Source organism: Muntiacus reevesi, chromosome 4 (genome assembly GCF_963930625.1).
Source record: "Muntiacus reevesi chromosome 4, mMunRee1.1, whole genome shotgun sequence".
NCBI lineage: Eukaryota > Metazoa > Chordata > Mammalia > Artiodactyla > Cervidae > Muntiacus > Muntiacus reevesi.
Genome location: NC_089252.1, coordinates 145,424,541 through 145,437,876, shown reverse-complemented (window position 1 = coordinate 145,437,876; position 13,336 = coordinate 145,424,541). Strand labels below are relative to the sequence as shown.

The 13,336-nt window shown below is 41.1% G+C and overlaps 1 protein-coding gene across 2 annotated transcripts in view; it reads left to right on the top strand.

The window, feature by feature from the left end:
* The window catches only part of DIP2B (disco interacting protein 2 homolog B), a 223,070-nt gene that overhangs the window by 166,767 nt on the left and 42,967 nt on the right, over positions 1–13,336 (top strand). For both annotated transcript variants that reach the window (XM_065934424.1, XM_065934423.1), the window contains exons 11-19: positions 149–272; positions 891–1,000; positions 4,648–4,750; positions 5,904–5,968; positions 8,417–8,510; positions 8,987–9,106; positions 10,595–10,709; positions 11,415–11,554; positions 12,158–12,294. In XM_065934424.1, the coding sequence (XP_065790496.1) occupies positions 149–272; positions 891–1,000; positions 4,648–4,750; positions 5,904–5,968; positions 8,417–8,510; positions 8,987–9,106; positions 10,595–10,709; positions 11,415–11,554; positions 12,158–12,294 (1,008 nt within the window). The remainder of the gene's footprint in view (positions 1–148; positions 273–890; positions 1,001–4,647; positions 4,751–5,903; positions 5,969–8,416; positions 8,511–8,986; positions 9,107–10,594; positions 10,710–11,414; positions 11,555–12,157; positions 12,295–13,336) is intronic.

The following is a 13,336-nucleotide window of genomic DNA, read 5'->3' as shown; positions in this document are numbered from 1 at the left end:
ATTGTCACTGGATTTTGACAGTTGCCAGATACCAGGGGGATTTCATGAATGTATTGCACAAGTGCCAGAGCATTACTAAGTGTCAGATTTTGGGCTTGGGTGTGCTCACGTTCGCTCCCCTACCATGTTCATTATCTTTTCTCCACAGGATGCTGGGGGGCAGCAGATTGGCTTCTTGCTAGGAAGCTGTGGTATTGCCTTAGCTCTTACCAGTGAGGTTTGTCTAAAGGGATTGCCAAAAACTCAGAATGGAGAAATCGTACAATTTAAAGGTTGGTAATATTTGCACCTGAATTATCAGTTAAAAACTAATGCTGAGTGCTTTAATTAGTGTTTTAATTTAATAGTAGCTAAGTATTTAACATATTTTCTTATTTAATTCTCACAGTCTTATGAAGTAGGTACCATTATTATCCCCATTTTACAGGTGAGGAAACTGAGACACAGAGAGTTACACAAGTTAAGTAACTTGCCCAAAGTCACAGCTAATATGTGGCAGAGCAGCGATTTGAACCCAAATCTGTCTGATTCCACAGCCCACACTCTTAACCTTTATGCTGATGGTTGGAAAAGCTACTACTCTGTTCACTAAAACTAAATGCTACATATAGAGACAGAGGATAGACCACTAACCTCAGTGGACTTCCACTGCCAAATGGACCTCCCAGTTGTTGAGGTAATGTCAAGGCCTGGTGTTAGCATGTGGAACAATTGTGCTTTTGAAAGAAGGTATAAATGTCTGGTGATTTATCACTAAACACTAAATGAGGTATTTTCTTGGTTATAAAATGATCTTGATTTGATCTCTTGATATTTAAAATGACCAATTCATTGTGAATTCCTTTTCTGATGGCTTAGGCAATTCAGTTTTTGTTTTGGGTTTGGTTTAGGTTGGCCCCGGCTCAAATGGGTTGTAACAGATTCCAAGTACCTTTCAAAGCCACCTAAGGACTGGCAGCCCCTCATCTCACCTGCTGGCACAGAGCCAGCATACATTGAGGTAAGTCCCGAATCTGGGACATACATTCTGGCTTTTCCTTTGGCTTTGGTTGAGGTCCCATAAAATTTAAAACTAACTTTTTGCAGTTTTAATATTAGTAGGTCCCCTTGGTTTGTTAGTTTGCCATCTTTTGCCCCATAAGATGCTTTCCAATGGCCCTTCTGTCCCAATTATTTTGAGCATAACTACCTATTCAAGAGAAAGACAACAAAGAAATTGACCCTTGTCATGTAAGAAAGTGACAGAAGACTTTGAGAAGTTCAGAGGTTTAAGAAATGATTTACTGGCACAGGTATTTCTCTGCTGCTTTGTGGGTGGGAGTGGTAGGGGTGAGGGGGGAAGTGAGAGACTGAAGAAATGAGGAGGAAAAATAGCTGTGCTTGAAAAGAACAAATTTAACAGATAAAGAGCAAGAAGAAACAGATGGCTGGAGCCTTTGGTATTGAAGGTTCTTGTGGTTGCGTGATTGATTGATGACATAATCCAGTTGAGGGATTAAGTCCTACTGCATACTAGGCACCAGGCCAAGTGCTTTAAATGCAGTATCTCAGTCAGTCCTCCCAAGTACCCTGTGGGGGGGGGGGGGGGGGCTGTCAGTAAACCTGCTTAGTAGCTAAGAAGACTAAGACTTAAATTAACTTGAGTCACCAACCAAACGTTTGTCTAAAACCTTTGACTCAAAAATGACAGAGCTGGAACTCAAATCCACATCTGTTGCACTCTAAAAGCTGTGCCCTCGAGTACTCTGCATCTTGCTTGAGACAATGTTAGTAAATGTTCAACAACTGTTTGCTAAGTTAATGAATAAACATTCATAAATTATATTTAAAAAAAAGATTTTTGGGAAAAATATCCCCCCAACCTTGAGCCCTGGCTTCCTTGGTAGCTCAGTTGGTAAAGAATCCACTTGCAATGTAGGAGACCTCGGTTTGATTCCTGGGTTGGGAAGATCCCCTGGAGAAGGGATAGGCTACCCCTTCCAGTATTCTTGGGTTTCCCTTGTTGCTCAGCTGGTAAAGAATCCACCTGCAGTGTGGGAGACCTGGGTTCGATCCCTGGGTTGGAAAGGTCCCCTGGAGAAGGGAAAGGCTAACCACTCCAGTATTCTGGCCTGGAGAATTCAGTGGACTCTATAGTCCATGGGGTAACAGAGTCAGACACGTTTGAATGACTTTTGCATGAAAGGAAAGAGAGGGACTTCCCTGACGTCCAGTGGTTAAGACTCTGTGCTTCCAGTGCAAGGGCAGGTTTGATCCCTGGTCAAGGCACTAAGATCCCATATGGCATGCAGCGTAGCCAAGAAAATTTAAGAAAAGGGAAGAGAGTGAGCACTAACTTTAAGAGGTAACGTAGTGATGTTGGATGGAAGAAGGATTGCTTTCAGAGATAAAAGGGATTTGAGTGTGTTTAAATGACATACAAGTAAACAACAATTAAAATACTAAATCTAAGGTGTCAGCTCTCAATCCATATCATCTCAGTGATGACATGGTTCATCCCTTCATCCTCCTTAAAACTGTTCAGTGGCTTCCCTGACTACTCACTGACCACTCCTTCTCAGACTGCTTTATTGGTTCTTCCTAAAAGGTGAAGGGCCCTTTGTTATGTGGCCACTGCGTAGCTCTCTGAGCATGTAGAACTACTGTCCTGTACATTTCCAGGCTTCTGCTGTTCTGAATGAACTTGCAGTTTTCATTGGAACCCTCTTATTACCCACAGGACATTGCTAGTGAGTTTCAAGTGTCCTGTGGGTAATAGGAAGCTCTCAAAGTGTTGTCAGCAGAAGAGTGGTAAGAATAAATATGTGGTTAAAAGATGTATCTGTTTGGTGGGGTTAAGATAGGAAATGAGCTTTGACGGTTATCCAGGTGAACCCAAGTTCTTGGAGATGGGGATGGAGAAAAGTGGATGGATGCAACTGAGATGCAGCAAGGAAATAGAAGGGGCAGGACTTGGTGACTGACTCTGGAGAGGGAGGAGGCAAAAAATACACGCAGGTTTCCGACTTGGGCAACGAGATTTGATGGCATCCTTCACTAAGATAGAAAGTACAGCAAGAGGGACTTCCTTGCTGGTCTGGTGGCTAAGATTCCACTCTCCCAGTGCGTGCTACAACTAAGAGTTCGCATGCCACAACTAGAGATTCCATGTGTCACAGCAAAGATCAAAGATCCTGTGTTCCGCAACTAATACCGGTGCAGCCTAATAAATAAAATAATTTTTTTTTAAAGTGATGGCAAGAAAAGTTTTCATGGGGGAGGGGGGGAGGGTTGGTGTTGGTTACTTTGGGTTTCACGGGACTATGGGTCAGTCACGGTGAAGAGTTGACCTTCCGAGTCTGAATCTCTGGAAAGAGGTCTGAGCTGGAGATGGAGAATTGAGAGTCATCAGGAGTGTGGTTGGAGAAGGAAATGGCAACCCACTCCAGTACTCTTGCCTAGGAAATCCCATGGACGGAGGAGCCTGGTAGGCTACAGTCCCTGGGGTCGCAAAGAGTCAGACACGACTGAAGCGACTTAGCAGCAGCAGCAGCAGAAGGGTGGTACCCTGATGGATAGATGTGAAAAGAGGACTTCCCTGGTGATACAGTGGAGGAGAGTCTGCTTGCCAGTGCAGGGAACCTGGGTTTAATCCCTGGTCTGGGAAGATTCCACATGCTGTGGAACATCTAAACCCATATGCCACAACTACTGAGCCTGTGCGCTAAAGCCCAAAGCTGCAAATGCCGAGCCCATGTGCCGCAACTACTGGGGCTGTGTGCTGCCACCGCTGAAGCCTCTGCACCTCCGGCCTGTGCTCCGCAACAGGAGAAGCCGCTGTGATGAGAAGCACGCACGCTGCGACTAGAGAATGACTCGCGCTCTCTGCAACTAGAGAAAGCCGGTGCACAGCAACAAAGACCCAGTGCAACTAAAAATATATAAATAATTTTTTTAAGTGAAAAAAGAGGAGGAAGAACAGGACTTTTAGGGAATGCCAGCATTCAAAGGATGAGCAGAGAAAGTGGAGGGAAGGGAGAGGGAGAATATTGAATAGGAAAGAGGAGTATCACAAAAACCGAGAAAGGAGCAAGTGTCAAGAAAGGTGTCAGAAATTACAGAAAGGTCTGATACAGTGAAGTGTGCAATATGTGCTTTTGATTTAACAATAAAATAAAAAGTGACTGATCTTGGTAAAAAGCAGCTTGAGGAGGTATCGAGCAGCTTCGAGGTAAAAGCGAAATTACCGCTGTTTGGTCTGGCGTGAATAGGCCGTTTCCCAGTCTCCCCTCCGCACCAGGAGCTGCTGATCGACTTCTGCACCTTTGGCTCTGCTTGCTGTGTATTTGATGCTGTGCTTCTGTTAAGGCAGCCCGGGTCACTTGTTTGTTTCAGCATCTTTAGCAGCCAGTTCACACTGATGACTAATTAAACTTTGAAGAATTTTTCACACTTACTTTTGTTGTGCTTTGTCATTCCCTAGTCCTGTCTGTGTGTGATTGAAGTTTGGGGCCCAGTTGCATAGCCTCAGATATTTATATGAAGTGTTAAATTCAGCCCATTGTCACGGTTTTTCTGGGTTTCATTTATGGATTCTAATTTTGTCATTTGAAATAACCCTTTTTATTGTTTCTTGTGTTTTTGTTTTCTGTGGTTTTTTTCTCCTAGTATAAAACAAGCAAAGAAGGGAGTGTAATGGGAGTTACAGTGTCCCGCCTTGCAATGCTGTCTCACTGCCAAGCTCTGTCCCAGGCCTGCAATTATTCTGAAGGTCAGACTTCACCCCGTGACTGCCTGCACTGTGAGCTCAGATCTCTGTGACTGTGAGCCCTCTGCCCGGTGACTGGACTCCAGTTAATGACTGCATTCAGAGGGAAATGTTCTAAGACACATTCTTGGCTCGCTTTTGCTTTCTTCTTTTTCACAAATATGCTGTAATTTAAAGGATCGAAAATTCTGGGCAAACCAAATATGTAAAGCATGATTTCTAGAGTGCAAAAATAGAGAGCTAATTAAATCCATGTGTTTATTGGCTGTGGAATGTCAGGTACCTTCATCTCCCCATGCATATAGAGCTGTCACCAGCTGTATGTTTGAAGTTAGAATCAAAGAAATTCTGCTACCAAAAAGCACCGATTAAAACACAAAATGTATTCTGGATTGTTGGATTTTAGATGTGTTGATAGATATTGCATAACGATGATTTCCCTTAGAATGTTCTTCACAATATTAATTCTTTTAGTGTTTTATTTTTCTTTCATAGAATGAAACAAGTTAATACATGCTCCTTATGGCAGCATTATACAGCCACATTCTTGTTTGGTTAAAAAAAATATATATATGTAATAAAAATCAATCAAAATATCAAAAGGAGTTGATTGAATTATCATATATTCATATATGGAGTATTAATCTGAGGTTTCAAAACTCAGGTTCTTAAAGATTGTTTCAGTATATCATTAAGTGGAAGCAAATCAGATACAGAGCAGTATATGCCAATTTTGTTGTCAGATGTCTATCTATATACAAGTGTATAAGCTTAGAAGCATATGTGCATGTATGTAGGTACGATATATAGATTTATACATATACCACCATTTTTTATTTTCTCTAAGAAGTATAATTTTCTACATATGCTTGTGAAACTTCTGAAACAAACATGTGATCCTTACATAATTAGGAAAAAATCATTATCTCAAAGACTGTGCCTAAGTCAAGGAATTCCAAATTCATTGTCATCTGTGACCACGTCACCCTATGATCACTTCCCCAGCCAGTTTGAGGGGACCCCCATGTGATCAGAAGACCCTGAGAGCTTTTAGTGGTTTTTTAAAAGTACCAAGTCGGTTGTTAAATAGAGGCAAGTGACAGAATTTTGCTACTTAAACTAAAGATGATTTCCTTATGTTTTTTTCCTGTTACAGGAGAAACAGTAGTAAATGTTCTAGACTTTAAGAAAGATGCTGGGCTGTGGCATGGCATGTTTGCGGTAAGCTACACAGAATCAAGAGCTTTATTGTACTTATGATTCAGATCATTGTGTGTACTATGTAACCACAACATCTCACGGTATTTGTATGAAATTTAAGCTGCCAAAAGATCAGTAGTATTTTCCAGGGAAATTTAATTTTGTGATATGAATGGTAATTTTTTTTTTTAAAGGAGAATGTAATTGTTTTTTCTCCATTGTGTGGTTGGTCATACCCTTCACATAATAATATGTAGCTGAACTTAGGATCCAGAATTTTTAAAATATCTACTATGATAGCTCAAAGCTTAAAATACTCTATCTGTGACTATGTGTTTTTCAAAGAACTCTGTTTGAGTTACTCTTTTCTGAAGTCAGATTACCTAAATATATCTAGAACTTTGAAGCTGTGGTTAATAATATCTAACTTTCCATTGGACAGAATGCTTGAATGAGTCCATGCTGCAATGAAAGAATATTGTAAACAAGATAGGTCAGGCTACTTTCCACAGTAGAGGAATGGTACCATACTAAGGGAGTTAGAAAAAGGTGACTTCCTCCCAGCTCTGGCCTCAATTTTTATGAAAGAGGTAACAGTTGAATTGGACTGAGAAATGAGTAAGATAGAGTCATGTAGAGATTTTTGGGAGGGTGAAAATGGGGGGAGGGGTGCATTTCAAGTGGGAAAAGTTTCTTATGGAGCATTCTGATTAGGAGGGAGGAGAGAAGAGATACAGGACCCTCAGGACCTTTGAGAGAATCTTGTCCAACTTCCTCACACATTGTAGGAGACTGAGAAAGAGTAGGAAATGAAGCCCAGGGAAGAAGAGTGTTTCCCTTTTCTCCCAGGATCCCTCAGATTAGTAAAAGCCTCATTCCTTGAGCCATACATGCTTTCTGGCTCTTCTCTGAAGTTCTTCTCATTCCCATTTTTTTTTTTTTTTTTTTTTTTTTTTTAAATCAAAACTTACGAAACCCTTGTGAGGAGTTAGAGAGAATCTTCTCTCTCTGATACACAGAGCAAGATAGAGACATGTGTGAAGAATTTGTTATAAACACCATTCTTCCTCTGAAATCCAAGTTTGTCACCATAGCTAGAAACTTGGGGGAGGGAGGAAAAAGAGGTTTGCAGTGGTATTTTGGCATCTTTGGACCACTTAAGTGGTGCACAGAATGGCCAGTCTGAGTAGCAAGATTTAGTTACTCTGTCAGGCTGGATCTCTTAGGGGACTGGAGACCTGGATGTGTTTGGCGGGAGAGACACCAAATTGCATGACCCTCTCACGTTGTTCAGTTTTATCTACCCAAACACCTAACAGGTCTGGGCAGGATCTCCTGTAAGTGACAGGTAGACTTTGATATCTTGCTTTGGAAGACCCAGCCCTTTGTGGTATGTAATATGTGCTTATGCTTGCATAAGCATGTTGAAGGAAGGTACTTAGAGGATTGGAGGGCAGTTTAAAAAGCACACATCCCCTCCAACTAATAAAAATAAATGGGAAAAAAAATTAATTAAAAAGCACACATCCTAATAGATTACATACTAAAAAAAAAAACACACATCCTGTGACTCAGTGGTACAACTTTTCTGTACCTACCCTAGAGAAACACTTGCCCACGTGCTAGGGAAATGAGTATAAATATATTCCTTGAAGCGTTATTTGTGATTGCAGAAAGTTTGTCAACTATAGGGAGATATCTAAATAAATTTGGTGTAGTCATACTATGAAATACTATGCAGCGGGTTAAAAAAAATAGATCTCTTACACTGATGTAGATAGATTTCATATGTTTCGGGCTTCCTTAGTGGCTCAGATGAAGAATCTGCTTGCAATGCAGGAGACCCAGATTTGATCCCAGGGTTGGGAAGACCCCTTGGAGAAGGAAATGACAACCCACTCCAGTATTCTTGCTAGAGAATCCCATGGACGGAGGAGCTTGGCAGGCTACAGTCCATGGGGTCACAGAGTCAGACACGACTGAGCAAATAACACTTACACAAATATACATAGATTTAGCTCTAACACAATTTAAGTGAAAAAAGGCAAGTGGCAGATACATGTATAGTATGATGCCTTTCATGTTAAAAGTACTTTTATATTTCTGTGGGGAAGAATATACATATACATACTTGTAAAAAGGAATGGAAGGATCCATGGCAGATTCTTAACAGTGATTATCTCTGAGGAGGAGAGGGAGGGAATCAGGTTTGAGAATAGGTAGCAAAGGAGGCTTCAACCTTATAGTTAATATTTTAGATTCTTTTTAAAGAGCATTTAGAAAAAATTAAAAAATTTTTTAAAATTAAAAAATTTGTTTAAATTTAAAAATTTTTAAAAATTAAAAAAATAAAGAGCATTAGTGTTTGAGTATTATATGGTTAAAATTGTTAATAGAGTATCAATTCAGTTTTAAAATGCTAAGTGTGTATTAGATATTGATTACTTTTTATCTTTCTTTGCTTTTCAGAATGTAATGAATAAGATGCATACAATTAGTGTACCCTACTCTGTTATGAAGACTTGCCCTCTCTCTTGGGTCCAAAGAGTACATGCTCACAAAGGTAGTTACACATAGCATCTAAGCTTTAATTATGTGACTGTTTGACATTTCAGGGCTTTTCAAGTTGGTCTTTTAGAGACATACCTCTATGCCTTGGTACCTTAACAGATTTTAGAATTTGGTTACTGTAAGACTAGATCCGTTGTCTAATTCATCTCAGTTGGTGTCCTTTCTGAAGAACTGAGATGACTGTGTGTGAATCTGGGCCTGAATTAGATTTATTGGATGCTCTGGTGCTCCATCCTTCCTTGGCTTGGATACGAGGCCTATCTGTAGGTCTCTGCGAGCAAGGTAGTCATGTGTCCGTCAGTCACTGCTGCTTCAGAGTACCTGGCACCATTTCTTTGAGACCTTTCTTATTTTCTCTTAAGTGAAATTCATGATTCCTAAAATAAATGAAAATGTTTTTACTGTAGCATATTAATGTCTACCAAATTTAGCATATGTGTGTTAACTTTACCCCTTTTGCATTTATAGCCAAGGTGGCTTTAGTGAAATGCCGAGACTTGCACTGGGCTATGATGGCTCATCGGGACCAAAGAGATGTGAGCTTGAGTTCCCTCCGAATGTTGATTGTGACGGATGGAGCTAATCCCTGTGAGTATTTCTGGAGAGTCAATCTGGAAATATCTTTTCCTTTGGTTGGTGGAGGTTTTCGTCCCCTTTCCATAAGCAGTTTTTTTTGTTCTTAAACATCTGTATTGAGAGGGAATTCACATATCATAAAACTCACCCTTTTTTTTTTTTTTTTTAAACTCACCCATTTAAAATACAGTTCAGTGGTTTTAGCATGTTCATAGAGTTATAACACTATCACCACTGACCTGAATTTAGAACATCATCATCCCCAAAAGAAACCCCATACCCATTAGTTGTCATTTCCCATTTCCCATCCTCTGTCCCTTAGCCCCAGGCAACTGCTAATCTACTTCTTGTCTCTATAAATTTACCTATTCTGGACATTTCACATAGATGTAGTCATGCTATATGTAGTTTTTTCTGACCAACTCCTTTCACTTAGCATATTTTCAAGGTCCCTCCATGTTGTAGCCTATGTCTGGACTTTATTCCTTTATATTGCCATATAATATTCCTTTGTATAGATATATTACATTTCATGTAGTCATTCATCACTTGATGGATCTATAATCTTTTAAAAGCACTCTGTCCTCACTCACTTAGATCCTTTCTCTGTCATGTAACTGAAAAGAGCAATGAGGAGATAACTTATTATAACCAGGTGTCTGGACTTTATGTTAATTCCCTGTCAGCAAATCTGAAGAGTTTGCAGAAGCCTTGGAGACCTTACTGTGTTGCCTGCTTTTCCCAACAAGCACAGACACCCTGAGCCTCCATAGGGTAGAATCAGGTAGCGCATCAGACACTACTGTGTTCTTTGTCACCAGTGAACTTCTGTCAGCAGTGACAGTGATCATCCTGGCATAAAACACAAACCTGGGACCGACCTTAATAAGAAACGAGTCAGCGGGTACATGAAAAGGATGAAGCTAAGCCAGAATACTAGTAATGCACTGGCTACAATGCAGTAGTGGATTCAGGAAGACGTGCTTGCTTCCAAACCAGCTGCCTGTCGCCTGCAGTACACCTCTGCTATTGATTGGGCAGTTCAGTAGGAGCAGCCATATTCCATGCTGTAACTTTAAATAGTGTCAGTGACCTTTCATGGGCTGGACAAGCATTTGTTTGTCCTTGAAACCTGTCAGCCACCTCAGGGACACAGTAAAATACTTACACAGAATCAATGGCTTGCCAGGTGGCTCAGTGGTAAAGAATCCGCCTGCCAATGCAGAAGACGCAGGAAATGCAGTTTTCATCCCTGGGTCAGGAAGATCCCCTGGAGAAGTGAATGGCAACCCACTCCAGTATTCTTGCCTGGAAAAAATCTCATGGACAGAGAGTCCTGGTGGGCTACAGTCCATGTAGGTCACAGAGAGTTGGGCACGACTGAGCATAAACTCACACACATGATGTACAAATGTGTCAGCTTTCTGTTCTTTACCAGTTTCCTGCAGTAATGAAAATCACACTTTCAAGCTTTCAAGTTGATCTGTTTCAACTCCTCAGGGTCTGTGTCATCCTGTGATGCCTTCCTGAGCCTGTTCCAAAGCCATGGTCTGAAACCTGAGGCCATCTGTCCATGTGCTACTTCTGCCGAAGCCATGACTGTTGCAATCCGCAGGTATCGTTCGGAATGTTGGTGCTTGATAGATGTTACAGCTCTGATCAAATGTGCAGAATTGAGCGGGTGGTGACAAAGGGGTGAGGTCTGATTTTCTGCTTCATAAGCCTGAAAATGAAAATGACTTTGTAAGGCAATTTGAAGCATCTCATTTATTATTCCTACTATTGCCCTAAGTGTAACTAGGAAACTGAAATTTTATTTCAGCTGTTCTCATCTTGTATTTGTGAAATAGCTCTTTTTCTTTCTTCAGAATCCTTAGTATCTTAGACAAGAAATGTACTTGATTGTAGCTTATGTGTGGATACTACCTGTACATGTAGTACACTCAGGCCAATATATTCTTTTATTAAACTATTTATTTATTTATTATTTGGCGGCAGAAGGTCTCAGTTGTGGCAAGTGGAATCTAGTTCCCTGACCAAGGATTAAACCTATGCCCCCTGCATTGGGAGCATGAATTCTTAATCACTGGACCACTAGGGAAGTCATCAAGCCAGTATATTCTTAACAACCAATTAAAATTTACTTTTTCCCACCGTGCTTTGCAAGTGTGAATTTGATTCATTTGGCAGATTTTTGGTAGAGAAAATGAGGGGTTTTGTTTGTGTGGTAGCCAGAGGAAATTTTTCTTTCCTCCATATTCATACTTTTCTCTTAATAGCTTTTAATTTGACAAATTTGATAAGTTTATTTTGTCTTCAGACCTGGAGTTCCAGGGGCCCCTTTGCCAGGAAGAGCCATTCTCTCCATGAATGGATTGAGCTATGGGGTGATACGGGTCAACACCGAAGATAAAAATTCAGCGCTGACCGTTCAGGATGTGGGCCATGTGATGCCTGGGGGTGAGTTCTCAGGAGCGCCATTTGCTTTTCATAAGATGTGTCTTTAGAGATAGTGGAGGCTGATGAAATGCGATCCAAAACCAGGAATCCAAAATTTAGTACTTGGTCTCTTTGTAAGAGTCTTACCTTCCAGCAGAATTGGGTGATTTAATTGTGAATGTTTCAGTTACAGTTATTCACATGGATAGCTAAACGTTTGAGTGATACTAAAGTGGTTTGGTTTTCACTATAGTTACCAAGATGTTGGGCTGACAGAAAGTTAGGGTACTTTGCTTCTTGTGTGTTTTTGAGTTTGATCTGTGTAAGGGTAAATTAATTTAACCCGTTTCTTTAGACTTTGCAGTCATTTTTAATGTCAGTCTTTAAAAGCTTCAGTCTGCATCTGTTATATGTTTTGTTTGCTGAATTTAAAAAATTACCTTCAGGACCAAAAGATGGAAATTTCAGGTATACCTATACAGTGTCGGTCTCCTTCTAGCATTCCTGTTTGGTATGCTAACTTAATGCTGCTCAATAAATGGAAAATTTTCCTGGGTTCATTAGGATGAGGCTGTTTTTCCGAAGGTTTTCCAGGCTGTCCCTTGACTGTTTTCTCTACCCTAGGGATGATGTGCATTGTGAAGCCCGATGGACCTCCTCAACTCTGCAAAACAGATGAAATTGGAGAAATCTGTGTCAGCTCCAGGACGGGAGGCATGATGTACTTTGGGCTTGCTGGGGTGACCAAAAACACATTTGAGGTACCTGACATTCAAGTTTCATTGGGAAAATGTTGGGTCAGCAGCTATGGCAGCTGAGTGTTGGTGTCGCCGTGGCAGCTGAGCTGGCTGGTGGGAAATACACCGTGCAGCGGTTGGGAGTGTGTGCCCCAGAGCTGGGGTGCTCAGGGTCCAGCCCTGACAGCCACGGCCTAGCCGACCCGGGGTGAACTGCTTAACCTCTCTGTGCCCGGTTTCCTTCTGTTTAAAATATGAGTAATCATAGTATCTGCCCCAGGATTGTTGTGAGAACCAACTGAGTTAATGTTTATAGAGTGCTTAGACTAGCACCTGGCGCACAGAAAGTATTTTTGTGTATCTCTTAAAAAGTAAGAGTCCTCATGGAAACTCACCATGATCCCTGTCCCATGGTTTGGGCTTTATAGCCCCCCAGATTAATTAATTACTTTTGGCTACTCTGGGTCTTCATTGCAGCACACATGCTTTCTCTAGTTGCAGGGCTCGGGCTTCTCATAGTGGTGGCTTCTCTTGTTGCAGAACATGGGCTCTAGGGTTCATGTGGACTCAGTAGTTGCAACTCATGGGCTTAGAATGGCGTGTAGAATCTTCCCGAACCAGGGATCAAACTCACGTCCCCTTCATTGGCAGGCGGATTCTTAACCACTGGACTACCAGGAAAGTCCTGTAAGCCCCAAGGTTTAATTCTGAGAGTGCAGTGAGAATGGATTCATCTTTCAAGAATAGACTCAGGATAGCCAAACTTGTAAAGACTGATGTATTAAAGCAAATATGCTCCAATAAAAATTAATTACAAAAAAATAGATGGATGTAAACTGGAATGCCAGCTTCCTAATGAAAAATGAAAACCTGGTCTGTCACAGGGGCAGATTGCTCTGGTTATTCAGTCTTTCAGTGAGAGAAATATTTATTGAGTGCCTTCTGTGTGTCTGGCACTATTTTCCATGCTTGTGGTACGTCAGGAAAACCCAAAACTCCTCAAATAGCTCATTTTTCAGTGAAACTAGCACATCATTTTCCTGCAGGCAGTTCTGCATGTGAAGCC